The sequence below is a fragment of the Apium graveolens genome, chromosome 7 (genome assembly GCF_009905375.1).
Source record: "Apium graveolens cultivar Ventura chromosome 7, ASM990537v1, whole genome shotgun sequence".
NCBI classification, from domain to species: Eukaryota; Viridiplantae; Streptophyta; class Magnoliopsida; order Apiales; family Apiaceae; genus Apium; species Apium graveolens.
The window spans coordinates 231155945-231182128 of NC_133653.1; the positions used below are offsets into that span (position 1 = coordinate 231155945).

The following is a 26184-nucleotide window of genomic DNA, read 5'->3' on the forward strand; positions in this document are numbered from 1 at the left end:
TAGTTGTTAGTTGAGTTATCCTCTCTATTTAATTTGTTTGTTAAGTTTAACAATCAAATATGGGGAGATTGTTGGTGAGACTGCGTAGCTGTATGAACAGTTACGTGATAACTCAACACAATAACAACACTAGAACAAGACAGGTTAATAATACTGCGTCTACACAAAAAATCAGGAAGAACGAAGACAAGGCAAATACAAATAATCAGAAGATTAGAAGAAAGCCTGAAGTCTGTCTACAGGTCACTGAAAGAAGTTCATTAATATGATCATGCCTCAGTGAAGAACAAAGGTTAAAGACTTTCAGGGTTTTAGAAATATTGAAGATTCAGTATACAAGTGCTACCGGAAGATTTCAGTGTATTGGCATTGATTAAAGATAGACAGTGTTCGAAGCATAGGAATCTGAAGAATTGAAGACAGGGTATAGACAGAGGTTAATGAAGACGTTGTCTAAAGTACCAGAAAGGATTCCAGTGAAAGTATAATTGTTTATTAAAAGTCAGTGTTCGAAGCAATAAAGTTAAGGCAAGCTTAATAATGTAATCAAGGCTATAATACGAAGACCTGAATCGAGGTTAGTCGTCTGTGAACCAGACCAGTTGCACTAGGCGTCAACAGCTCGTGAAAGGAATCTGGGTATTATTTATAGAAGAATTGTTAAGTTGAGGAACGTACTTGGATTGAACGTTTATCTGTTAAAGTACGAGAAGAGGTGTGCGGAGTATACAGCTAAGCGGCTCAAGGGACTGGCGAAATTTAAAGTTTAATTGTTAAATTAAATAAATTTATTTAATAGACTTTAATATAATTTATTTAATAAACTTAAATTGATTTATCTTATAAACTTTAAATAAGTTTATTTTATAAATCTAAATTAGTTTATTTATATAAGTTATATTTAAGTTAATTTTATAAATTAATTTAATTACAATTTAAATTAAAAGAAAAGAAAACAAAAAAAAGAAAGAAAAGAAAAACAAAAAAAAGAGAGAAAAACAAAAAGAAAACAAAAACAAAAAAAACAAAAAAAAGAAAAAAAAGAAAAAGAAAAAGAAATAGAAAACAAAAGAAAATCAAAAAGAAAGAAAAGAAAAAAAGAAATAAAGAAACCAAGGGGGGACATTGTCGCCACAGATGTAGTGTGGTTTATTAGTTAAGTACAAGATGTACTAGTACCCCCTGTGGTCGCCACATGTGAGTTAGAATAATAAATAAAAATATTACTCCTCCCTCATGTACCTTCCTGTCACCACAGAACTACTTGGTCGCCAGAGAAAAAGCTGTCGCCGCAGAAGCTCCTCAATTCTCAGCCACACAATTTTATTGTGTATAAAGTCTACACTTTGCAGCAGAAGATAATCAGCCATTCATTATTTTTTTGTTCATCTTCTCTCCCAAAAGAGAAGTGAAAATAGAAGTATTGATTTACAGAGAAGCTCAAGCTATTTGTATATCCGTTTAACTTCTCACCGGAGTAATGTTATAATGCCCAATTTAACTCTTGTATATTCTTAGGGGCATTATAATCGTTACCCGGTAATTAAATCCTAGTACAAACTAAAGCTAGATCATTGTATAGGATTTGATTTGTAAATCTTTGTAGTAGTTAGGAACTTTGTTGTTCTTAGATTGTAGCCGGTTATTTTATTTTTCGGAGTGTAGCAACACCCCTCGAGGATTTATATACGAATATATATTTCCCCCAAATATCTTGTGTTCCTCATTTTTATCGTTCCAAATACTATTCCTCTCAAGAACACAAAACCACTAACCAAGCACTAAATATTTTATCCGCTAAAGATTCGAAAGAATTTATAATTTAGTGATTATCGTATTCAAACCCCCTTCTACGATAATTCGGGACCTAACAACTTGACCTTGTATGGTCCCTCCCAGTTAGCTCCAAGCACCCCATGCTGAGCTATTTTGGTGTTTGGCATAACTTTTCGCAACACAAGATCTCCCACCTTGTATGGCACAAACTTCACTTTCTTATTAAAATACCTTGAAATTCTAGCTGATATGCAACAAGCTTCAATTGAAAGTTCATTCTGGCTTCATCTCGCAAATCCAAGTGGAGCCTTTGGTTAACTTCTACATCTTCCTCAACAAACAAATCCCTTCATAGGGATTCGGCTCCTACTTCCATGGGAACCATAGCCTCATACCCATAAGTCAGCAAAAATAGAGACTCTCCTGTGGTTGATCTGGGAGTTGTGTTGTAAGACCAAAGGACCATGGGCATCTCCTCTGGCCAATCTCCCTTCTTTTCTTCCAGCTTAGCCTTTAAACTGTGCTTAATAATCTTGTTTATGGCTTCTGTCTGACCATTACTTTGCGGGTGATAGACCGCGGCAAACTCTTTCTTGATGTTCAAGTCTTCACAAAGCTTCCTTAGCTCTTTACTGTCAAACTGCTTTCAATTGTCTGAGATGAGTTTATATGGAATACCGAACTTACAGACTATGGAGTTGAAAATAAAGTCTTTTATTTTCTTCATTGTGATCGTGGCCAGTGGCATGGCTTCCGTCCATTTAGTAAAATAATCAACAGCCACCACGGCATATTTCACACCCCCCTTGGCTTTGGCCAATTGTCCAATGAGATCAATCCCCCACATGGCAAAAGGCCAAGGACTTTCCAATAAAGTAATAGACGTTGTAGGGGCATTGGAATAATTAGCGAATCACTGGCAACGGTCACAAGTCCGAACAAACTTGAAGGCATCTTCTTTCATTGTTGACCAGTAATATCCTTGTCTGAGGACTTTTAATGCCAACGAACCACCCCCCGAGTGATTTCCAGAAATTCCTTCGTGCACCTCCCTGAGGATATAATTCCCTTATATCCAGGTCCACAGTGGTTGGTTAAACCATCTCTTATACAATACCCCATCATATTCAACGTACTTTACAGCCTAGTAGTGAAGGCATCGAGCCTATAACTTGTCTTCTAGAAAAGCTCCCATTCAAATATAGTTATGAATGGGGGTCATCCAATTTTCTCGTAGGATCTCCTGTGTCTGGAGCATCCCTACTTCTGGAATACTTGGGATTTCTTGGATTCCTAAAGGAATTTGCCCAAGTTGGACGCTGTCCATTTGTGACCCCATCTTTGCCAGGGCATCTGCATTACTATATTCTTCCCCAGGCACACCTTCTAGCCTGGCACTTCCAAACTTTTCCAGTAGACACTACGCACATCTCATATATAACTATGTTCGAGGTCCTCGGGCTTGGAAACCTCCTTTGACTTGGTTTACAACTAACTCAGAATCACTCTGAGCAATCAAGTTCACAACCCCCACCTCCAGAGCTATTTTCAAACCATTGATCAATGCTTCATACTCAGCATCATTGTTAGTGACATAAAATTTGAAGTGGATGGCACTCATCAAATGATGCCCTTCCGGGGTGATTAAGATAATCCCGACGCCTGCTCCATTATTATTCACAGCCCCATTAACATGTAAGATCCACCAAGGGTGTGGGAACTCTTCTCTCACGTCAACAGGAGGATTTTCTTGTAAGGAAGGTTCTGCCAACACTATTGCCTTGTTGTCTACTTCAGAGTCAAACTCAAGTATGAAATCAGCTAATGATTGTCCCTTGATTATTGTACGAGGGAAATATTCCACATCAAATTGTCCCAGCTCTATCGCCCACTTTAACATTCTTCCCGATGATTCTGGTTTATGCAAAATATACCGGAGAGGATAAGCGGTGCGAATCTCTATCCGGTGAGCTTGGAAGTATGGCCTTAACTTTCGTCCCGCAAGGATAAAGGCGTACACCAATTTTTCCATGTTGGTATATCTAGTCTCTGCGTCTAGCAACATTTTGCTCACGTAGTACACGGGCAATTGATGACTCCCTTCCTCTTTCACCAACACCGCGCTAACGGAGTATTCTGAAACTGCTAAGTAAAGAATCAATCTTTCCCCCTCTTCTGGCTTGACCAGCATAGGAGGATTTCCCAACTGCTCTTTGATTGTCAGAAAAGCCTCTTCACAATCCGAGGTCCACATGAAATCCTTCCCCATCCCTTTGATTGCCTTAAAGAATTCCTTGCACCTTTCCGATGACTTTGAGACAAATCAATTCAAAGCCGCAATCCTTCCCGTCAGGCTTTGCACTTGCTTAACACTAGTTGGAGATTTCATGTCCAACAAAACTTTGATTTTCGCCGGGTTCGCCTCAATCCCTCGGTGGTTAACCTTTTATCCCAAGAATTTTCCTGATTCCATGCCAAATACACACTTTTGAGGATTCAGCTTCATCCTATATTTTCTCAAAATGTGGAACATCTCAGCCAAGTCCGCTATGTGGTCTTCCACCCTTTTAGATTTTACAAGCATATCGTCTACGTATACCTCCATGGTCTTCCCAATCTATTTCTTTAACATTTTGTTACCAATATTTGATAAGTGGCCCCAACATTAATCAGACCAAACAGCATCCCAACATAGCAATAGAGCCCTCTATCAGTAATAAAAGAGGTGTGCTCTTGGTTAGGCTAATACATGGGAATTTGATTATACCTGGAGTATGCATCCATGAAACTTATCGAGGCATGTCCTACCATGACATCGACCAACTGTTCAATTCTTGGCAAAGGGAAGTTATCCTTTGGTCACGCTTTGTTCAGATCGGTGAAATCCACACATGTTCTCCGCTTGCCATTAGGTTTTTTCACTAACATTGGATTTGCTAACCAATCTGGGTAGAAAGATTCCCTAATTAGTCCTACATCCAAGAGTCTATCCACTTCTTCTGCCAAGGCTACTTCCCTTTCTCCACTTACGACCCTCCGCTTTTTCCTGATCCCCTTATGCTTGGAATCAATGTTCAAATGATGGCACATAAATTTCGGGTAAATTCCCACCATATCATAATGGTCCCACTCAAATACATCAAGGTTTGCCAAGAGAAATATTGAAAGCCCTTCTTTCAATCTTGGGGCCAATTGAGATCCAATTCTTAGAACTTTACTGGATCTTTTTCATCAATAGGGATTTCAATTGTGTCTTCCGACGACCTCATATTTTCTGTTGGCATTGGTATCCGTGGATCTAAGTCGAGCTGATTACGATCCTCATCATTCTGTAGAGAAGGCGCATCCTCTTGGAGAGGAGCATCAACTTCTTTAGAAGGCGCATCCTCTTGGAAAAGAGCATCAACTTCTTTTGAAATTACTGAAGATAAGGGTGCACCCTCAGGGAGAGGGGCTTTTACCTTATGCACATCTTGTCCAAGACTTTGTAAGATATCAAATCTTCCTTCAAGCCGTTCTCCGTTGAAGTTTGCTTGGACTATGTCATTTGGGGGTTCTTCTTCCTCCAATATTTCAATCCTGATTGTGTCTTCTAAGAACAACATCGCTGGAGGTAACTCAGAGGGACGCTCGTCTTCTTACTAGACATAGTAATGGACTCGGATTTCCTCGATCGGTTGTTCGATGCTTTTCTCTCGCTCATCATCTGACGCATCTTCATTGTAGGCATCCTTTCTCCTAAAGCCCCTCATAGCCTGCCTGTAATATTCTCGAGAGTCATATTGAGAACCCTTTATGCTGCCCACACCATTTGGGGTTGGAAACTTGATGGTAAGGTGGTGGATCGAAGTGATGACCCTCATTTCCCTAAGAAAAGGTCGCCCGAGCAGCACGTTGTGGGACGACTCCTGATTTAGAACCTTGAACTCGAGCATCTTTGTCACGGACAACGGACTCTCCCCCAAGGTACACGGCAATCGAATTGATCCCATAACTCTAACTCCCGTGCCAGAGAAACCATAGACCCAAGAGTCTTCTCACAACATGTCCCGATCATGTAGCCCCATCTTCTTAAAGGTGTTGTAATAGAGGATGTTTGCCGAGCTTCCATTGTCTATAAAAGCTCTATGAATATTCTTGGTCCCGATCTGGATGGAAATGACCAGTGTATCATTGTGGGGGTGATGCACCCACCGGGCATCTGATTCTCTGAAGGTGATGTCCATGGACTCGCCCTTAAATACTTTGGGTGGTCGAGTTTCCACCCTATGAATATCGGTTAGAAGTCTGAACCGGGCTTCCCTTACATACCTTTCCAAGGCTCTATTACTGCATTCCATCCCCTGATCTCCTCCGTAGATTGCTCGGATGTTGTCGTCCCTGATGAACTTATTTTCCTCCAAAGTTTTATTATTCAACCCTTGAAGGACTTGGCCTCCTTCTTCCTTTACTCTGTCGTCGCCATCCTTATGCCTCCATACTTCCTTAACCACCCATTCACCAAGATATCCTTCCTTGATAAGTGCTTCAATCTCATCCTTCAGTTGCCGACACTCATGTGTGTTATGTTCGGATGACTCATGGTATTCGTAATATTTCTTCTTATCTTTACTTTGCCAAGATGACAGAGCCTCAGGTTTTCTAAATAACCCTCTATTTTTGTTTACCTCAAAGATATGTTCAACAGACGCGGCTAAAGGCATATACCTGCTTGCTCTGTAGTCATAGCTCAAGGGAGGGCTCCATTCCCTCCTTGTGGTCGTGGTATTTACCCGATTTGGGCTTCGACTACTCCTTCTATATCTTGGGCTTGGAGATCTGTCCCTCTTCCTTGCTTTGCTTCTCTGACTTGCTTGCGAAGTTGGTTGTACCTCTTCCAGAGACTGCTCCATGGCTTTAAATGACTCTGCCAAAGCAAAGACATCCGCTAGAGTGGCTGGGTCTTTTCCCTGTAAATGCTTCCAGAAATCCGATCTGAGCCTTATCCCAGCTATCAAAAAGCTTTTCAAAGCTTCATCCAAAGCCCCTCTTACGCTGGTGAACTCAGCGTTGAATCTTTTAAAGGAGGATGTCAAGCTTTCATTTTCCCTTTCTCTAACATTGGCAAGAGTTGTAACAGAGGGAGCATACCTTACGGCGGCTTGGAACTTGGTCAGGAACATGGTCTTCATTTGGTCCCAGGAAGTGATCACTCCCGGTCCGAGCTTCTAAAACCATTGATTGGCGCTCCCCCTAAAAGTCGTCGCCAAGAGCCGACATCGAGCCAAGTCTGGGACTTGATACACGTCCATCTCTATATTGAATCGGCCCAAGAATTCCACAGGATCTGAGCTTCCATGGAAACGAAGATTGCTAGTAGTGTTGCGATATCCGGCTGGCAACTGTGCCTCTCTTCCCGCCACAGAGAATGGAGAAGAAATTTCGGCCGTGACTTTTACTCTTCCTTCCAAGTGGTTAAGTAACCTTTTCAGATCATCCACATTGAAGGTTCCTACACCTGGGACAGTTTGCATGTGAGGCTGTGGACCTTGGGGGTGAGGCGGAGGTACTTCTGCCTGATTTCCACCTGGAAGAGCTTGTTGTTGGTTAGTGTTCTGGGCATCTTCGGGTATCACAATCACTTCTAGGTTTCAACCTTAATATTCCCCAAGATTTTCTCCTTGACCCCGAGCCATCTCGTGATCATAATTTTCCACATCCCTGTGATCATCGTATTCGGCATAGTTATCGCTTTCTGCTCGGTTATACCAGTGGGTATCCCTGCGACCACGATAGTTGTTGCGGAGATATCCATCTAAGTATCTACCTCGACCTCCGCCTCTTCCCCTCCATTGGGGTCTCCTCCAACGGTCACTTCCATATCCTCGACTATACCGGTCCACCAATCTGCGGGGAGGAGCTCTCTCATGATCGCGGTGACGCTCCTGATTCTTGTGGGAATTCAGGGGCACACGCGTTGTACCATAGGGCATCACATCTCCGCGATCGGCGCTTTTTTACAATTCTAGCAGCAATATCCTTAGGTCATCATCGTTCAAGCGGATCCCCAAGCGATCCTTCAAAGCTGCGAAGTCTAGTTGTTCACTCTCCGGCATGGACTCAGCTTGCCGACGTTCCTCAAGACTACGTCCGGATCGGTGCGGGTGAGTAACCCCTCGGTTATCTGCCCGCAGTATTTCTCGACCATCAGCATCCTCTTCCACAAGCTCTACGATCAGGGATACATCATTGGAATAGTTCAGATGTCGTGGGGTTATTGGCACACGTCCACCTTCAGTTCGACCGCGACCGGCCAAGGCATCTCTATCAGTCATGGGAGCCTTCTCAGGTGCGTGAGCAGCACGGTTATGGCGAAGGCCCCTTCTGGTCTTGCGTCGATCCACGGTGCTCAGCCTTGAGTCGAAACCGTTCAGAGCATCTCCCATGCGATACAGTTATTCCAACAAGTCAGCGTTGCTGATCAGTACAGGCGGCTGACCCCCAACGTCTGGAGTGGGGCGATCAGTCATGGGTGGAACGTAGGGTTCATAGTGGTCATAGCCATGATCAGATTCTTCTTTAGAGCTTTCATCATAAAAACTTCCATCACGGTATTGAGACATCTTTCCTCCTAGATGCAGATCTTGATTAGCCTCTCCTTCTAGCGCCAATTTGTTGACGGAGGAATTTGGGAGCAACAAAGTCTGAGGTTCGTAGCCGGAAACAAGATCTGTGACGGTGGTTCTTCGTCGGAAACGTGAACAGTAATCGGTGGATTCAATGAACAGTATTCGTCGGAAAAGATGAACAGTGTTTGGTGGTGTTATTGGTGGCTGAGATTGCTTAGGGTTAGTGGTGGCTCCTTTGTGCTCTCGCTTCTTACCTCTTGCAATTTACCTACGTATCCCTATTTATAGGGAATCAAGCCAACGTAGTTCTTGGGGAACAAGAAACCTAATGGGCTTAGATATCTTGTCCCGAGGCCCAATAGGAAACCCATGGAAACTGTCTTCTACTAGATTTAGGAATGTCCGCCGATGAGGCCCAACCACAAAGGCCCAAGGCTCGTCCACGGCTTCAAGACTTCATGGATAAGGCATCTCCCTGGCCAAGGATAACCCTCCGCTATCAGCTGTTTCTCTAGTCTGTGGACACAGGTATAGTCGTGGTTCATCCCAAATGTTGTACGCATCCTTGTCCCACGATAAGGAGCGCTCACTAGATTACAGGACAAGTGATCCCAAGTTTTTGGGTGCAAATTGTAGGATACTCCAAAGTTTCCCAACGAGGACACCCGTTGACTACAGAGACAGAGCTCCCAAAGCACACACCAGAAATCACCCCACATCCCCAATGAGGACACTCATTGACTACAGGAGGAGGCCTTCCGTCCAGACATACCCCTGGAGGCCTCTGACCACGGACACCGCCTTCCTGTAGATGTAGTATAGGAAGGAGTTCTTCAATAGAGTAACTACATCAAATAGGTTAGTAATAATAATCTCCATCTTCCTCAAATCCTACAAAGAACCCATCCAAGCATCCATGTTAAAAGCCTTCCTAAGATATCTTATTCACTCTGGGCGCGCCCTAAGATTTACCAGAAGTGGGCATCTACCAGAGAATTCCTCATCTTCCACCAAGTAACTGGGTGCGCCTTTTCCCTATGTTGAGGGCGCGCCTTCTTATACATAGGGCGCATCTACAATCAGTCATCCATAATAGAGAACGCGTCCTTCCCATACAAAGGGCGCGCCTACTTTCCTTCAATAAGGAAGGTAGTCTTATCTATTCCTTAATTTTAGGCATTTATACCTCAATTTTGACTATTCTGTTATTTTCACCTGAATAATGTTTATACCAATTTTTGGACATAACAGTTTGTAACTTGGATCTGGGCCGTTGTTGAGTTTTGGATTGAGAAACGCGTGGACGACTTACGACTGTAATGGACCAACGTGTCCCCGGATTCGGACCGTTGGAAGGTTCCAGATCCGGGCCACCTGGACAGTGGGGATGTTATCACGTGTCCGGGCGTCCTTCGTTCATTTGTTAATTGGGACCTGGGATAGGGCTATCAATAAATACGCTGCAAGTCTTTGAGCAAGGCTCTGGTCAGAAAATAAATGCTGAAAAATCCTCTGCGTTTTTCAGATGTAACACACGGATCAGGCTAGGAAGCAGGGATTCTTCGGTCACCCAACGAATTCCCGTATCCTCACGCACCCCCGTATCAGATACTCGGATTCTCGGGGACACTCCGATGTTCAAAATTCTCAAAAATTCTCAACTAAAATACATATTTTTTTTGATATTTATACTACATATATAAGTAATTTTAGTTTAAATTCTTGTGTTATAGATGCTTATATCATGTATTTGATACAATTTGCATAAAACTATTAGTTTTGTTAATAGATTTCATCACTAATAACATCAAATATATATTTATAATAAATATATGTGCCGTATCCCCCCGCACCCGAATCCCCATATTATTTTATTTACCGAATCCATGTATCCCCGCACTACGCACCCGCATCCCCGCACCCGTATCCTTGCTTCTTTGGGATCAGGACATGAGACGGGAGATATGCAATGTTCTTAGGTTGAACAAAGCAGACGAAAATGTCAAGTACCTAGGCCTTCCTAACACTCTAGGGAGAAAAAAGAATGTCATTTTTGGGTATGTGAAGAATCATCTACGTGCCAAGATTCAGGGATAGGATAAGAGAACGCTGTCAAAAGGAGGGAAGGAACTCCTCTTAAAAATTATTGCTCAAACCTTGCCTAATTATGCTATGAACATCTTCTTGCTACATCAACATATATGCACATAAATGGAGCGTTTTATGTCAAGATTTTGGTGGAAGTCATCTAACAACACGAATAAAGGCATACCTTGAATGTCATGGGATGGAATATGCAGAAGGAAATCACAAAGCGGACTGGATTTTCGTAAATTACAAAATTTCTACGTCAGCTTACCGGGCAAGCAAGGTTGGAGCCTAATAATTGACAACAACAGTCTGGTTACTAAATTACAAGGCGAGGTACTATCCAACTGGTTCTTTCCTCACAACAAAACTTGGAAACAACCCAACTTACGTTTGGAGAAGCATACTGGAAGCCCAAGTGTATTCAAAAAAGGAGTTGTTCGATCGCAGAGTTGGGTCCGGAAACAATGTTAATATTGTGGGTGACCCATGGTTACCCCAAGCTGACGATCCTTATATTCACACTGAACAAGAATCAATCAAGGATAAAACTGTTTCATGCCTGACCGGGTACGAATGAGTGGGATACTGGTTTGATTCATGATATTTTTAATTACGTAGACGCTAGGCTGATCTTGTCAATTCCTTCACGACACACCGATATGGATTTTTGGTTTTGGAATGAAGAAAGAATGGGCTAAAATACTGTAAAAAGTATCCATGATACCAGTGTGAATGACAACTTGCATGGGAACAAAGCTTTCTGGAACAAAATGTGGAACCTGAAACAACCAGCGAAAACTAAATTCTTTGTTTGGAGGGTTGTAAACGGGTGCTTTCGTACCAAAGACCATCTTCAAAGTTAAAAGAGTGGTTGTCAATGTTTTCTGTCCCATATGCAAAGTTGATCACGAAACCATTTTACACGCCCTGATGCCAGTACAATCGAATTTCAAAGAATGGCTGCAGCTAGCTTCTGATACTTACACAAAATCGATTCAAATGGACTCCAAATATATCGTAATCCGGAAATAAATGCGGAACCAATCGAGATTATTTGCGGGGTTTACATTTGATATCCGTTATTCTTAATAACAATTGATAATATAAATTCACTTATCATGTATGTAATTATTTTCGAGCACCACTAAATTATTCCATATCCTCTTATCATGTAATTATTACTTAAATCTAAATCTGTGAAATTAAACATTTAAACACAATAATAATTAAAAATTAAACATTCAAACACTGGTCACTTTTATTCTCAGCTGCAGTAAACACAAAAGAGTCTATTACCAGCCCTCATTCCCCAAACATAGCTCAAGACTCGCAACATAAACACTAAACACCTGCATAACAATGCATCTACCATGCACTCACATTAAACACACACACACAAACTACAGAGCTAGATTGAGAGCTTAAAAATAATTTTAAGCTTGGGTTTGGTGTTGTGTAGCCTCTGTAGCCTTTTGTTGCACATAATTTCCATATTCTTGAGCCCTCTCCTTCATGTCCCTAGCCTTGTTTGCAATTCTTGACCTTGCATAGTCCAAGTGGTCTGACCCTGGTGGATGTTTCCCGGCGACATAGTTATATATCCACGACAACAACGAAATCGCTGCCACCCCGCACGTACCAGAAAACAAGAAACCAGCAGTCACCAAGAACACCGTTATTCCAGCTGGGACCAAGATAGGGCTAAACAAAACTAGAACAGGGGTGGCAATGACAAGGGCTAGCACTGTCCCGGTTAAGGTTAACCCGGCCAAGGCTACTAATGCAGCTCCAAATGTTGCAGCTGCCAAGAACTTGACAGTTTGGTGTGAATTCTGAGGTGATCCTCCATGGTGAACTTGGCTCATTGGCTTTCGTTGATCCATGAGTTAGCAGCGTTTATAGGCAAGTGTATAAGATGTGAATGGGATGGGATGATACTAGGGGATGAGTGCGTATATATAGAGGGAGGAAATGTACAGGTTGGTGAGAAAGATGGACACAGGGGCATCATGATAGGGTTGCCTTTCCACCTCGAAATGTGTGAAGAGGTAAGGGTGTCATGTGAAGGCACCAGTGGTGGCTTCAGGGTGCATTGCAGGACTGTGACTGGTGAGCCTTACCCTTGTGTAGCTATTGTTTTAGAATATTACTTGGTTGTCTTGAATACCATTCCCTCTGCCTCCAATAATGTCCTTAAAGCAGAGGATCAATATTTCACAACAATTGATACCCATGACCAAATAACTGTCCGTAAATTCATGTGTTCGTGTTACAGTAAAAAAAATTCAGCAAGTTGGGTTGGGGGGGGGGGGGGGGCAGAAGTCTATGGTATCCTTGAAACCAATATACATCTTTACTGGCCATACAAGTAACAACATTAAAACTTTGAATGCCATGTGAGATTTTCCTCTCTTGAAAAGGAGAAATAAGGAAAATTTACTAGGTAATTGGTACAACTTTTAGCTTACACATTTGGATAAGGTCTCTAATGTTAGTTTCAGCAAACATTCACCTTGTGCACTAATCTTAAATGCTCAACAAAATTTGATCAAGAATCCTTGGAAGTAATGTCTTTGATTTGTTGTAGACGGAGATTCTTTTGCAGCAAATATGATGGAAGAAAATATGGAACTACAGCTGCCAGCCCCAAACAAATCACTACCAGGATTACTACCCACCAGGCTTTGTGTGGGATTCCTAACAATAGCTCATCACAAACTGCCAAAATGAAAAGGTCCAAGTATGAGAGATTATAACCAGAGAAGTACGCCAACATTTTGTACATGGGAAACACAAATTATTGATTTTGTAAATAGTAAAACCTTAATCTCTAAAGAGATGGCCTCAAACATGTTTAAAAGATGAAATTGGTGAAAACTGATTTCAATAGAAAACTCTGCATAAACTTTAATACAATGGAATACCAAGTTCCCAAAATGCACTTTTACGGGATATGTATGAATTATTTATTATTCTTTACAAAATGTGCTTATGCAATGACATTCTAATCTTTGAGGGAGTAAATAATCTGCATAGTGGTGCAGCTTAAATATAAAAAAATATTACTGAAACATTTTTATGATTACTAATCCCCCAAAGTTGGTAGACCATGTTTAGTACTAATAATTAATTTGTATCATCTTCTCCAGAACAACAATCTTCTAAAAGCCTTTTAACCAATCCAACAATCCTAGAGAACACTTTTACTAAACAACCGCTGTTTCTTGAAAATTGGCTACGGATAAGAAACTTTGAGAAATAAATTTGCTCTCAATAATTAGAAACTTCCAAAGCAATAAAGCACGTCCCCATTAAATCACCAAAACAAGCCTATTAGTTATCCGGACAAATAACTTAGACATGAACTTAACTAGGTGCCTACTTGAGTGACGAGAAATCAAGGAAATTGCTTAGGTGCTTACGTTGCTTAACATTAACTTACAGTATGCCCCTTGGATGATACAAACACGACAAATGGTGACAGATTACTGACTTTGGTACTCTCTTGTAGATCTGAAAACTACATACGATGGAATCCAAGTAGGAACATGAAGCAAGAAAGTATTTCGTAAAACACCGGATAGTTCTTCAAAATTAATTAATAGTTGAACTGCTGCAAAATAAGTAAAATTGCTACCTAAGACAGCTAGGCAGATTTTACAAGTGCAAGATTAAAGACTCTATCAACAAGTTCAACAAAAAAAACTTCCGTGATGGGAATTTTACATGAAGCAAATATTACACTATTAAGTGTTGGCAGAAGAAACAACCAAATCAAAATAGAAAGACCTTTTTTCTTAAATCATATTGACAGGGTTTTAAACCACTTTTTTAGAAACATAAAAAGAAAAAAATTATACCCATGCATCATTTTCACCAGTTTATTGGAAAGGGAAATCTTACCTCAAACACAATGCATGGAAAATGTCTCCCAGGAACTGATTTGTAGATGATAGAGAAAATATGCACAAATTGGAAGATGAAAAAATGTTTGTGTCTTTAGATGGAAACTAAACACTCATACACAACTGAGGCTAATCTAAAGTTTTATCAAATTTTGCTATGATTTTCTTGAAGCGTGGAAGTCACAAATGTATGTGTAATTTCTGAGGTCAGGTTTCAGATATAAGAAAATGTATTAATACCTATATTATAAATGATTTTTTCCCTCTCTTGTACACGTGGTATTGCAACAATCCCTTCAGGCTCTACTGTAACCAGCACGAACGTACCACCCTATCCAAAGGTTACAATTGAGTTCCTCAGAAAAAAAAAAGAGAACTTAATGACAGTCAAAGGCGGGAGGCAGACCTGCTCACTAAGCAATTTCACATCACCAGTCTCGAATATTAGCTTCTCAGTGTTGAGTAGTTTTCTTTGTTGTTTCATTTCTAAATTAGAATCACCTCGCTTTAGTTGAAGAGCAAAGCTAGCAGGAATCTGTTAAACTATTGAAAATGAGATTAAAATACCCTTGAAAATATCAAGAAGTAAAAATATATATGTTCTATACATACAGAAGCTGGATATGATATCTTCACTTCATACCACGTTTCTGATTTTAAACCATTCATCTGGTAAAGGCAGGAACCACTTTGCAATGGCAAAGTTTCCTTCTGCAGCTCCTCTCCGACAATCAGGGCCCTTCTAATTCTGCACAGTTTATTAAAATGAGATACAGTCAAACACACAAATATTCCATGGCCATGGAATGTTTTAGGGTTATTCGAAGCAACAAAGTAAATACAGCACACAGGGTCCAGATTAGACTAACAAGTCTCCATGACAAAATGGTAGCGTGTTGACAATAAAAACAAGAGCGAAAAGAGCAATGCAACAACTGTAACTGTCTGCATGGTGCATTTTATAGCAGCGGAACACACTCAGCCTCAACCTTCACCACCTGAAAATCGAAAATCATAAGATTGTCAGTTGGTTAGAAATTGGTAAGGCATCACATGGTTTACAGAGACCAGAGTCAATCAGTCATACATTGCAAATGAAGAATTTTGTAAGAACAAGGAAACTAATAAAATAAAACTAATCTGGAAACATAGAGTTGTTTGGTTCATGAAAACATTAGTTAAAATATTAATTGGAAGACAAATCGGTCAGTAAGCTTGGTCACTACAAATGCCAAAGCTGAAAACCAAAATAGTAAACATAAATTTGTAAGAAGATTATAATACAGAAAGCTGAATCTACTTAAAGATCCACTGGTTCTCAACCATAGAGAATGTATGTCTTCAAAAATATAGCAAGTTAGTTGGTAGAGAGGTACACAGAACAAAGTAGATAAGAATAAAGAAATGAAAACACAATTTAGTTCTTAATATGGCACCATGATTTTATGAAGGACAAATATAACAGTGAAATGATACATACATATTAGGAACAGAAAGAGTACAAGTGTAAAAGATAAGTTGATTTCCCATAGTAGAATCAGTACCCTAGCTATCTTAACCACAAAAGAGATGGGAATTTGAAACTAAGTCAAACTCTGGATAAGTTGATCATATTAAGAAGGCGTGGAACTGACCCACAAATTTTCCATCCAGTTTTTTTATGCCAGAATTAAAAAAAAATGGAAATATAACCATTTTTCATGCTAAATATTATGATCTTAATACTAAACCCTATCAGATTTTTACTAGAAACACGTCTAATGGTAAATTATACAGAATCCCTATATAGAGACTTGACCATTACTAGCAATCATGATGCATAGGTCGGAATTAAGGAGCCTAAACTCCTAACCTTATTTATTTGGCCTTGTTTCTAGCCGACAGACTTACCCGCCTCTATTGCTTCTCTTCTGCTTCTCTACCCTGTGAGCCACCACGGCATGTACTAAAAATGTGATAAAGATGAATTTGAGGAAGATTGTTGGAGTGAGAAGACAAATTTGTATCTTAAATCACTAGGAGCTCATTTAATAATAATTTCATAAGGATGATGCCACGTGACACTTGGAGTTGCTCTAACCTAACTACAATCTACTTGATTAGTCGAAGAACACGAGGCCTTACGAGAGAATGAACATTATAATCTAAAATATCTGTTTAGGTTAGGTTACTGCTTTACCAAGTAGTTAGTAGTTCTGTAAAACAAACGTTGCGTGTCCCAACAAATACTTAGGGAGAACAATTCACAGGGGACTTTCATCAAACAGTTTCAACCCAAAACTCAAAAACATTAGAATCAACTACAAACTAATGACATTTAAAAATGTGGGCATCACTAATTCAAATGCACATAATTAAAATCCCCAATACATATAGATATGTTGTTATTAATTAAAAAAAGAGCATCTATAAAAAGAAGTATAGAATAAAGAAATAAAGAAAGGAGGGCATTACCTGCTGAGAGAGAGATTACAGCAAAGGGAAAACAAGTAGAGTCTTGTGTTCAATCTACAAGTAGCTGAATAAATAGCAAGAAGTCAATAAGTAGAGCAAACTTGGTTTAAAAAATATGGCATAAAATATATAAGTATGTTTAAAATTTTTGTTTAATTGAGAATTATAGACAAGAAGAGGTAGAAATTAACAAATTACTTCATGCAGTAATGAGAGATTACTTATATGCCCTTCTTTCAAAGTTTCAGGTTAAAGTTTTAAATTTTAAGTCAAGACGGAGAGATCAAGATAGACACATTTATGAATATTAATCCAAACATCATGATTTTACGTGCAATATTATTGTTTATAACTCTATTTATGCCCGTACCTTTTGACTTTAATCATTAAATAAACTTACTTTTTGCATATATTTTTGTCGTAAGACACTTATTTTTTACATTAATCTTATGTAATAAAATAATTATAGTTCGATAAATTATTTTAAACTATTTTTAAAGATAAATTTGAATTTAAATTTTTATTTAAAAAGGGATCTTCAAAAAAGTAACAAACTATATTTTGTATATAATTAATAGGAGATGACTCAAAAAATCTCATTTTCAATTTTAATGTCCGGACACTCCAATTCAAATTTTTTATTCTAAATACCGCGTAAATGTGACATTTTGGATGCCGCATCAGGCAATGCGCATTTTACGATTTTGTAAAAAATTAAACTAATAACAAGTTATTATTATTTATTTGTTTTGTACATGTAAGAATTGAATTTTTCATCAATTTTAGTTATGTTCGAGATATTTTTTAAGATTAAATCACCTAAATGCTTATTATTTAGTATTAATAAGATACTCTTTCTATTTTTTATATGTCATTTGACTTTCTTGCACACAATTCTAATTCCTTTGATCGCATATATAAATTAATATTTTTTAAAATTTTCTTTTTGTAAATTAAAGTTTTAGTTATATATTTTTATAGAAATAAAAAATTGAAAATTATTATTCTAACTATGCGGTCAATATATTTAGAAGTGTGTGCATAAAAATCAAACGTCATTTAAAAAATAGAGAAAACAATTTTAAATAAAAACAAGTGATAGAGTATTCGAATAAATTAAAACATTATTTACGTACGTATCAATTGCATTGAATAGTATAGTTGTTACATTAAATGCAATAATATGTCCAGGTGTTTCACAGAAAGCTAGAGAGGGTTATTATAGTAATTGCAGATTACTGCACGGAGCAAATATTTACTGCATTTAGCAATTATGTTTTATAATCGAAGTATCCAACCAAATATCGAAATATTTGTCAGTACATCTATTAATTATGATCTTATTTTAGACGAAACTTTTTAAAATACAATTATGTGCGTAATGTATGTTTTTTTAAATATTGGCGTGGATTTTTAAATTAAATACTCATGTAAATCTGGTATATTCATCGATAACAACTAGGGTGTACATTTTCTTGTTGATTGACATGACATTAACAGGACGAAAAGGATTCAGATGTAACATTTGATATGACTTCTTGATGGATGATTCTGACTTGCTCTTGAAAGAGATTCTTCTTTGCTTGGCTTGCTGACATGCATCACACAAAATATCAGGGGAGTAGTACATATTTGGTAGACATCTTATCAACTCTTTCTTCACTAATTCATTGACATTGTTAAAATTAAGATGAGAAAATTTCTTGTTTCGGTTCCAACTTTCATCTATTGATGTTTTGCTTATTAAACAAGTTTCAGTTCCATCAGTATTTGCATGAAATTTGGCTTCATAGATGTTTCCATGTATGTATCCCTTGAAGACAACTTTCTTTGTAATTTTATGAACTACTTCACAGTGAGTATCATAAAATACAACATAGTATCCTCTGTAGGTAATTTGACTAATACTCAATAGATTGTGCTTCAGTCCTTCTATCAGAGCTACATTTTGAATGATGACATTTCCAATGATTATATTGACATCAATCTATGACAGGTTTCAAAAACTGTTGAATGATCTGTCATTAATGGACAAAGAATATGATCCAGAAAACTCGAATATGAAATTCCTTCTTGCACTTCCTGCAAAATGGGATTTGAAAGTCACATCTATAAGAGATAACAATAATCTTGAAGATACATCTTTGGATGAGATCTATGCAATGCTGAAGACTCATGAACTGGAGAGGGAGCAAAGAAGCAAAATGAAAGAATCAAAATCAAAACCAGTTGCATTGAAGGCTGAAGAGAATTCAAGGGAAAGATATGTGAGAAAGGGTCGTTTAAGAGGAAATGTCATGGTTGCAAAGTCTGATACCGAGTCATCAAATATTGTTGATGAATCAAATATTGATATCTCCACAGACTCTAAAAGTGATCATTGTGATGATGAGAAGCTTTTGCAAATGGCTGCCTGATGGTGAAAAGCTTCAAGAAATTGGCTTACAAGGACTCCAAAAAAAGAAAGAGATTTTCAAGAAGAGGTTCCAGTTCTTCAAGCTATGATAAGAAGAACTGCAGAAAGTATGATGAGAAGGAGTACAAGTCAGGAAAAGTTGTGTTATTCCCAAACAATCTAACAAAGAATTATATAAGGGGATTGAATGTAATTCTGGTTTCTTTTTTATTTCAAGATTGACTATCTCAAATATATATATGACAGTGTTTGATTAAGCAAAAATGCGGAATGAAAATATTAATGTAATCAAACACAAAATAATTAAACACAAGTATTTAAAAACTTTCTGGTGGATTGAACTTTTCCACCAGAGATATATATAAAATCGTGAACTCTGTGATACAAGGTTTGCACACAGCTGCTTACAAGTAGAATTACAAAGAACAGAGATATTTTTTACAGATACAATCTTTTCTATTTCTCTTGTTAATTGCTTACTTACTTTTTCTACTTGCTACTCTTGATTTATATATCACCAAGTTACATTATAAAAAGACAAACTAATAAGACAAAAATGTCTTGATCTAATTACATGCTTCTTCATTTCTCCATCCAGCATCTTTGAATATCTTCAAGTTAGTATGAAAATGCTTATTTGTACTCTAAAACCTATAAATAGGCTGCCACATTCCATTTGCATCTAATCAACCCATGTGATTGTCAAGCACTATTAACTGCAATTTGAATTTGAACATCCATTGAAATATCATTGGATCGTCTTTTGAAAGTGTGTTGGATCATCTGTCGAAACTTCATTAGATCATCTGTTGAGTGTGACTTGGATCATCCGTTGAAATCTTGTACAATCATCCGTTAAAAGTCTTTTATAACAGTTAACTCCATTTTACTTATACAAAATTACAAGGCATCTAATATATACAATTAGCCAACCAATTTTGCATATCAATCTAGTAGTCAACACGACTTTGAATATCCTACAACTTCTAGATCTCTAAGGTATTGTGGTATGCAGAAATGTGTTACAAAACTTATCAATATATAAGCTATTCTCCCAACGGATGTTAAAGTAAATCATTCGTTGAAAGCTACAAAAACACTACTTTAAATCTACTAAGGTATTTTGGTGAACTTATCATCAAGCCTATGACATATTCCTAACAAGTTGACAAATCAAAGATTTAAATGTTATAACTGTGATGAAGTTGGGCATTATGCCACTGATTGCAGGAAGCCAGGAGCTGAGAAGAAGCAGGTCTTGATCACCAAGAAGAAAGATTGGGCTAACACTTCATATTCTGATGAAGATATCAACTATGCTCTCAGGGAAAATGCTAATAGTGAATCTGAGATTACTGAGACTAAGGTACCTCAAACAACTCTTGCCTTTGATACTGATGATATCTGCGAGTTAAGATTATTTCTAAAAACTTTGCATGTTATCTATAGGGATCAAACTCTTAAGAATGCTATGATTATAATTAGAAACTCTGAATTAAAGAAAAGAAATGATCATCTAGAGGCTGAGTTGATTTTTATGTTAAGAATTCCAAAAAAAAAGATGATGTTACTTATGTTAAAGAAAAATTATTAGAAAAAACATGTTTATCTTGAGAAAGAATTGTTAAAGGAAAGAGATATAATAAAACTTTGGACAAATTCAGGAAAAATAACTCAGGGTTTAATTGAAAGTGGTTGTTGGGGATCATGATTAGGTTATGCAAACAAACCTAGTACTGAGAATGAAAAGGAAATTGAATATGGGAATCTTAAACCAGTAAACACTGATAAACAGATTAAAAAGAACAAGTCTAAGTTAACACCTTTTAAGTTTGATTTAAATTATGATGGACTCAAATCAGTAAATGAGAAGGGTTCGACATCAGGATTTAATTCAACCTTAAAAACTGATGATGTTAAGGCTAACTCGGTGAATGTTGGTTTAATGACTCAGAAGCAACTTAAGCAAAAGCTGAAAGAAATTAAAATGAAAATAAGGAAAAACAGCCTAGGAAAAACAGAAATGGAAAAGTAGGTGGTAATATGGAAAATAAGTATAAACCAATTCCTAATGCACCTAGAAATGCTTGACTAAACTGTGGTAGTGCTAATCATCTTGTTATTGCTTACAGGGATAATAAAGAAATAAATATTATTCCCCCTTAATTAGAGTTTAGGAACAGGTTAGTTAGATATAAACCACAACACCCTTGTTTTCATTGTGGCAGTGCTTGGAATTCTGTTTACACATGTAAAGAGTATCACAGTTTGTACTATGATTATTATGAACTGAAACCCTCTTTAAATAAAACAAAAGTTATTTATGCATGTGTATCTCCTAATATCAAGAATTTTTAACATAAACTCTGATATAATGACTTCTACTGTAATTGTTAATAAACTTGATAAGGCCAAAGGATCCAAGCAAAATTGGTTCCTTAAAAATTCTAATTAATGGTCTAATCGATTGCAGGATAATAGGAAAAATACCCTAGTCTTGGAAAGTGGATGTTCAGGACATATGACTAGAAATAAAGCCCTGTTATCATAGTTTATGGAGAAGGCAGGCCCAAGTATTTCTTATGGAGATAGCAACATAGAGAAAACTTTGAGATATGGCAAAATAAAACTTGGGAATGTCATCATTGAGAATGTAGCTCTATTTGAAATACTCAAACATAATATGATGAATGTGAGTTAAAACTGTGACAGAGGTTACCATGTGGATTTTCATGATGAATATTGTGAAATTGTCAATAATTTAAGTGGCAATGTTGCAATGATTGGTTACAGACATGACAATTTAAATGAAGCCAAGCTTTCCACAAATATTGACGGCTATGCAATCTTTCTGCTAAGTAGAGCAACAATAGAAGATAACTGGAACTGGTATAAAAGACTTTCTCACTTGAACTTCAACAACATCAATGAACTTATGAAGAAAGATCTAGTGAGATGATTGCCCAATACTGTCTTTATGCCTGATGGCCTATGTGACTCATATCAAAAGGCCAAGTTAAAGAGATCATCATTCAAGATTAAGACTGAATCTTCAATTCCTGAATCATTTTACTTATTACATAATGATCTTTTTGGTCCAGTTAATGTAATGTCTATAGCCAAGAAAAGATAGACACTTGTCATTGTTTATGAGGACACAAGGTATACATGAGTATATTTTTTGCATACAAAAGATGAGACCTCATCTATTCTTCTAGAACATGTGAGGCAACTGGAAAAAGGATCAAAATACAATGTGAAGATTATCAGAAATGATAATGGAACTGAATTCAAGAACAACACTATGAGAATTTTATAAGTACAAAGAGATCAAACATGATTTTTTTGCACCTGGAACTCCATAGAAAAATGGAGTTGTTGAAAGAAAGAATGAGACTCTGAGAGAAACTGCAAGGACCATGCTTGAAGAAGCAAAATTTCTAACCTACTTTTGGGTTGAGGTTGTGCAAACTGCTTGCTTCATACAGAATGCAACTCTGATAAACAAACATGGAAATACACCATTTGAGATGGTAAAGGAAAAGAAACCAAATTTGAAGTACTTTCACATCTTTGGCTGTAAATATTTTATTCTCAAAACTCATCTTGAACAACTCATAAAATTTGATCTAAAAGATGATGAAGATATTTTGTTGGATATCCACTATTAACAAAAGCTTTGAGAGTTTATAATATGAGAACAAGAGTGGTTATGAAATTGATTTGTGTATCTTTTGATGATAAGAAGATCACAGGTCTAGAAGATGTCAATGATCATGAACATCTTAGATTTGAAAATGAAGTACCATATGTTGATCAACTAAATCCTGATATATCCTAAAATACTGATACTATATATCCTGATATCACACTAAATTTTGATGAGCCATTTGTACATTGTTAGTCGCTAAAAACGCGCTAATAATACACGCAAGTATACGAGTTCGCAAGTAGTATAGAATCTTTTATAGTTCGTTCCCACAGAGACTGGCTTTGGTTAACTAATTAATTTAAGCACTTAAGCAACAATGTATGGCTATTATTTAATGCTAATACGATAACAAATTGAGTTTGATTATAACAAAGAATTAAACTAACATTTATAACTAGGGAATAAGATTGATTGAATTAATATATATGACAAACATGGGATTTTAACTTCATTAAATACTTCCTTCAATAGCCTTATTATTCTTAACCTTAACATGCAATGGTGATGACACTAATCAGATAACACGAAACTGATAAACGCCAACTTTCGTTGCACGAATACCATACTACCAGACATCCACAAAAGAGATAGAAGCTGAATATACACCAATTATATTAAGACCCTATATGTCTATAGAATTTGACAACATAACGGTTTAAGCACAAGTTATCTATCTTGATTGCATAGGGCAAGTAAGATGGTTAAAATTACCTACGAATCATGCATAAAAAATATATGAACCTATGCTAGCATGGCAAGTTCTAAATCCTTAAAATTCACTTTCGCTTCATTAAAAATTAACACACTATCTTATAAGTTCGCGACACTCATAAGACGAATACGCACAACCAATACTAGGTTATCATACAATCACCAGAAACTAAGGAATCGAACAATTTAACTAAAGAAATCCATAATTAAATCCGCTAGAACCCCACGATAATGATTAGCCCATAGTCGGACTCATCATCAATGTGGGTTACAATGGAAGCATGGTGTAATAAATGTAGTCTTTATAATGAATAAATAAAACCGAGTACAAAACAAGTGTAAGGTTCAAAAATAAGAAAACTAGCATCCAAGTTACAACTTAGAACAAAGATTTATAAGTAAAAATAAGATATTATTCGTCTTTGTTGAATCGTGCTAACATGGTCTTCTTACGGCTCTCATTGATATGTCTCCGGCTTGATATATTATCAAAAACGACCTAAAGTTATTTATATAGCAGCCGTAATCAGAAGAGAAGTCCAAAAATCAGCCTTCTATTCAAAACATGATTCTTGAAACCCGACCTGGCGCGGCCGCGTGCTTGATCAGCGCGGGCGCTGGCTCTCTGAAGTTCGAGCGCGGCAGCGCGCTTGATCAGCGCGGGCGCGCTAGACTTCTGCCAAAACTTGACTTCTTTCTTTTTCTTACAGATTTGAGCCGACTTTCCACAAGCTTTTATTCCAACACCACCTTGACATCAAATTAGCACCAAAACAATGTTAATTCACCTGATTACCTAGATAATGCCTGAAATGCAAAAACACTAGAAAACACGTCAAAACACTTAACGACTTGAGTACAAACGCATCAATTCAAAGCTTATTAGATCATTATAAAGTGTCATAAATGCCACTCAACATACCCCCAAACTTGAATCGATGTTTGTCCTCAAGTATAAACTGACTTAAAGAACAAAAAATAAAAAATATGCATGAATGCAACTAAATGAATGCAACGATCCCCATAGAATAACTAAACCAATCAACAAGCAACACCTCAGCAAATGCAGTTACTCGCATAAAAGTCAATCAAATCTCACAAATCAATCTACAAACCAGAGACGTGCGTGTGTGCAACTGCTTACAAATATAATATCGCAACTAGATCAACAATCATGACTCACTACTTATCAAAGCAATCGCAAGTTTATAAATAGAATAAAAGCTAGACTCAAAATAGCTTATAACACTTCAATTCTTATATCGGAGTTAACATGGATTCACACTTTTGTTTACTAAAAAACAAAATAAGTATGCTTATTTGATCGTGCAATGAGTGAGGTCCACAAAAGACTTATACAATAGTACCTATGTAGCGAGCGTTAGGTTAGTGGATCCTAGACTATAAAGCCTTAGGTCACTAGGCGCAAAGTCCCCTAAGAACTTAATAACTCGAGTACTAAAGAGCCCACTCGTGATCAATTATACATAACACTTATTCTTTTTTTCCTTCTTTTTTTTTCTTTCCTTTTTGTATAAATTTCTGAACGAGTGCGTTTCGCTCCATCTCGCCCAACCCTAGACTACTCATATAAATATGAGCCGACTACTAGCCATTTGACACCTAGCCACAACAACTAGCAATGAAATCCAATTTTCTCCAATTTTTAAATATCCATGTCTTTTATTATTAAGAGAATATCCAAAATTTTAAATATAAACAAGCGATTAAACCTTGATAAACCAACAAACCATGATCATGATCTAGCACTCTAGCAACCTATAAGACTTAGTGAAATACAAGTGTCTCTAGCATGCAAATCAATTCGAGAAGACTTAACATCACTAAATACGATATCACTACACTAACATCAATATCACCAATTAATCGGAAAAATCATCTAAGAGATCATGTTATAATGCAGATGCATGAAACTAAATGAATAAAATACCATAAAAACTACCAAAAAAATACTACATGGCAAAATATGTATATGCAACTAAATATACTAAACTATCATGAACATGCAACTAAATGTGACTCACACAAAACATATTCCTTCAACTACTACCCCCAAACTTAAAATATTCACTGTCCTCAGTGAAGGTAATAGTAAGGAATTCAGGCATACCTACTGCAAATCAGAATCATCACCCTCAATGGGTGGAGTGCCAAGCGTGTCAGGAGGCGGATACACAGAATCCTCACCAAATACTGGCCACTAGATGTCAACACCGGTAGCTCTGAAAGCTGTCCCAAGTGCCTGGGTGAGATCATGTGCAAACCGACTATGGATGTCGTGCATCACATCCATCCTCCGTGCTAGATTCCTATACTGCATCGAACCCAAACCAGCTCCAACCTCTGCTCCTGCTGCCTCCTGCTGCGATTGCTGCTGTTGTGACGAACCAGCCTCCTCTCCTGACTGCACTCTCCATGCTGCTCTACGGGCATGCTGAGAACCTCCCGCAGTAGCCTGATCCATGGGTACACCACCTGGCAGATGATCAT

The 26184-nt window shown here is 37.5% G+C and overlaps 4 protein-coding genes across 5 annotated transcripts; all 4 read right to left on the reverse strand.

The window, feature by feature from the left end:
- Positions 1-3217: 3217 nt before the first annotated feature.
- On the reverse strand, positions 3218-4045 carry LOC141674543 (uncharacterized). Its single transcript, XM_074481250.1, has one exon. The coding sequence runs from the start codon at positions 4043-4045 to the stop codon at positions 3218-3220; it is 828 nt and encodes a 275-aa protein (XP_074337351.1).
- Positions 4046-5813: 1768 nt separating this feature from the next.
- Positions 5814-6947, reverse strand: LOC141674544 (uncharacterized). The gene has a single exon (XM_074481251.1). The coding sequence runs from the start codon at positions 6945-6947 to the stop codon at positions 5814-5816; it is 1134 nt and encodes a 377-aa protein (XP_074337352.1).
- Positions 6948-11701: 4754 nt separating this feature from the next.
- LOC141670479 (uncharacterized) lies at positions 11702-16978 on the reverse strand. Of its 2 annotated transcripts, none has more exons than XM_074476350.1 (6): positions 16835-16978; positions 15250-15378; positions 14993-15128; positions 14787-14915; positions 14621-14711; positions 11702-13193 (listed from the first exon to the last, which is right to left on the reverse strand). In XM_074476350.1, the coding sequence occupies exons 2-6, from the start codon at positions 15336-15338 to the stop codon at positions 13024-13026; spliced, it is 615 nt and encodes a 204-aa protein (XP_074332451.1). In that variant the 5' UTR covers positions 15339-15378; positions 16835-16978; the 3' UTR covers positions 11702-13023. The 2 variants fall into 2 exon arrangements, with proteins under 2 accessions (XP_074332451.1, XP_074332452.1); XM_074476351.1 differs by lacking the exon at positions 16835-16978 and adding an exon at positions 16271-16488.
- On the reverse strand, positions 11909-12358 carry LOC141674546 (oleosin Cor a 13-like). The gene has a single exon (XM_074481252.1). The coding sequence runs from the start codon at positions 12356-12358 to the stop codon at positions 11909-11911; it is 450 nt and encodes a 149-aa protein (XP_074337353.1).
- Positions 16979-26184: the final 9206 nt, after the last annotated feature.

Excerpts from the sequence above, each read along its gene's own strand:
- LOC141670479 (XM_074476350.1), bottom strand. The coding sequence starts at position 15,338 with ATGCACCATGCAGACAGTTACAGTTGTTGCATTGCTCTTTTCGCTCTT. Across the intron at positions 15,129-15,249 it reads CCATTTTGTCATGGAGACTT|AATTAGAAGGGCCCTGATTG; the intron begins GTTAGTCTAATC and ends TAAACTGTGCAG. Across the intron at positions 13,194-14,620 it reads AAAAATCATTTATAATATAG|TTTGTGATGAGCTATTGTTA; the intron begins GTATTAATACAT and ends TCATTTTGGCAG.
- LOC141674543 (XM_074481250.1), bottom strand. The coding sequence starts at position 4,045 with ATGGGGAAGGATTTCATGTGGACCTCGGATTGTGAAGAGGCTTTTCTG.
- LOC141674544 (XM_074481251.1), bottom strand. The coding sequence starts at position 6,947 with ATGAAGACCATGTTCCTGACCAAGTTCCAAGCCGCCGTAAGGTATGCT.
- LOC141674546 (XM_074481252.1), bottom strand. The coding sequence starts at position 12,358 with ATGGATCAACGAAAGCCAATGAGCCAAGTTCACCATGGAGGATCACCT.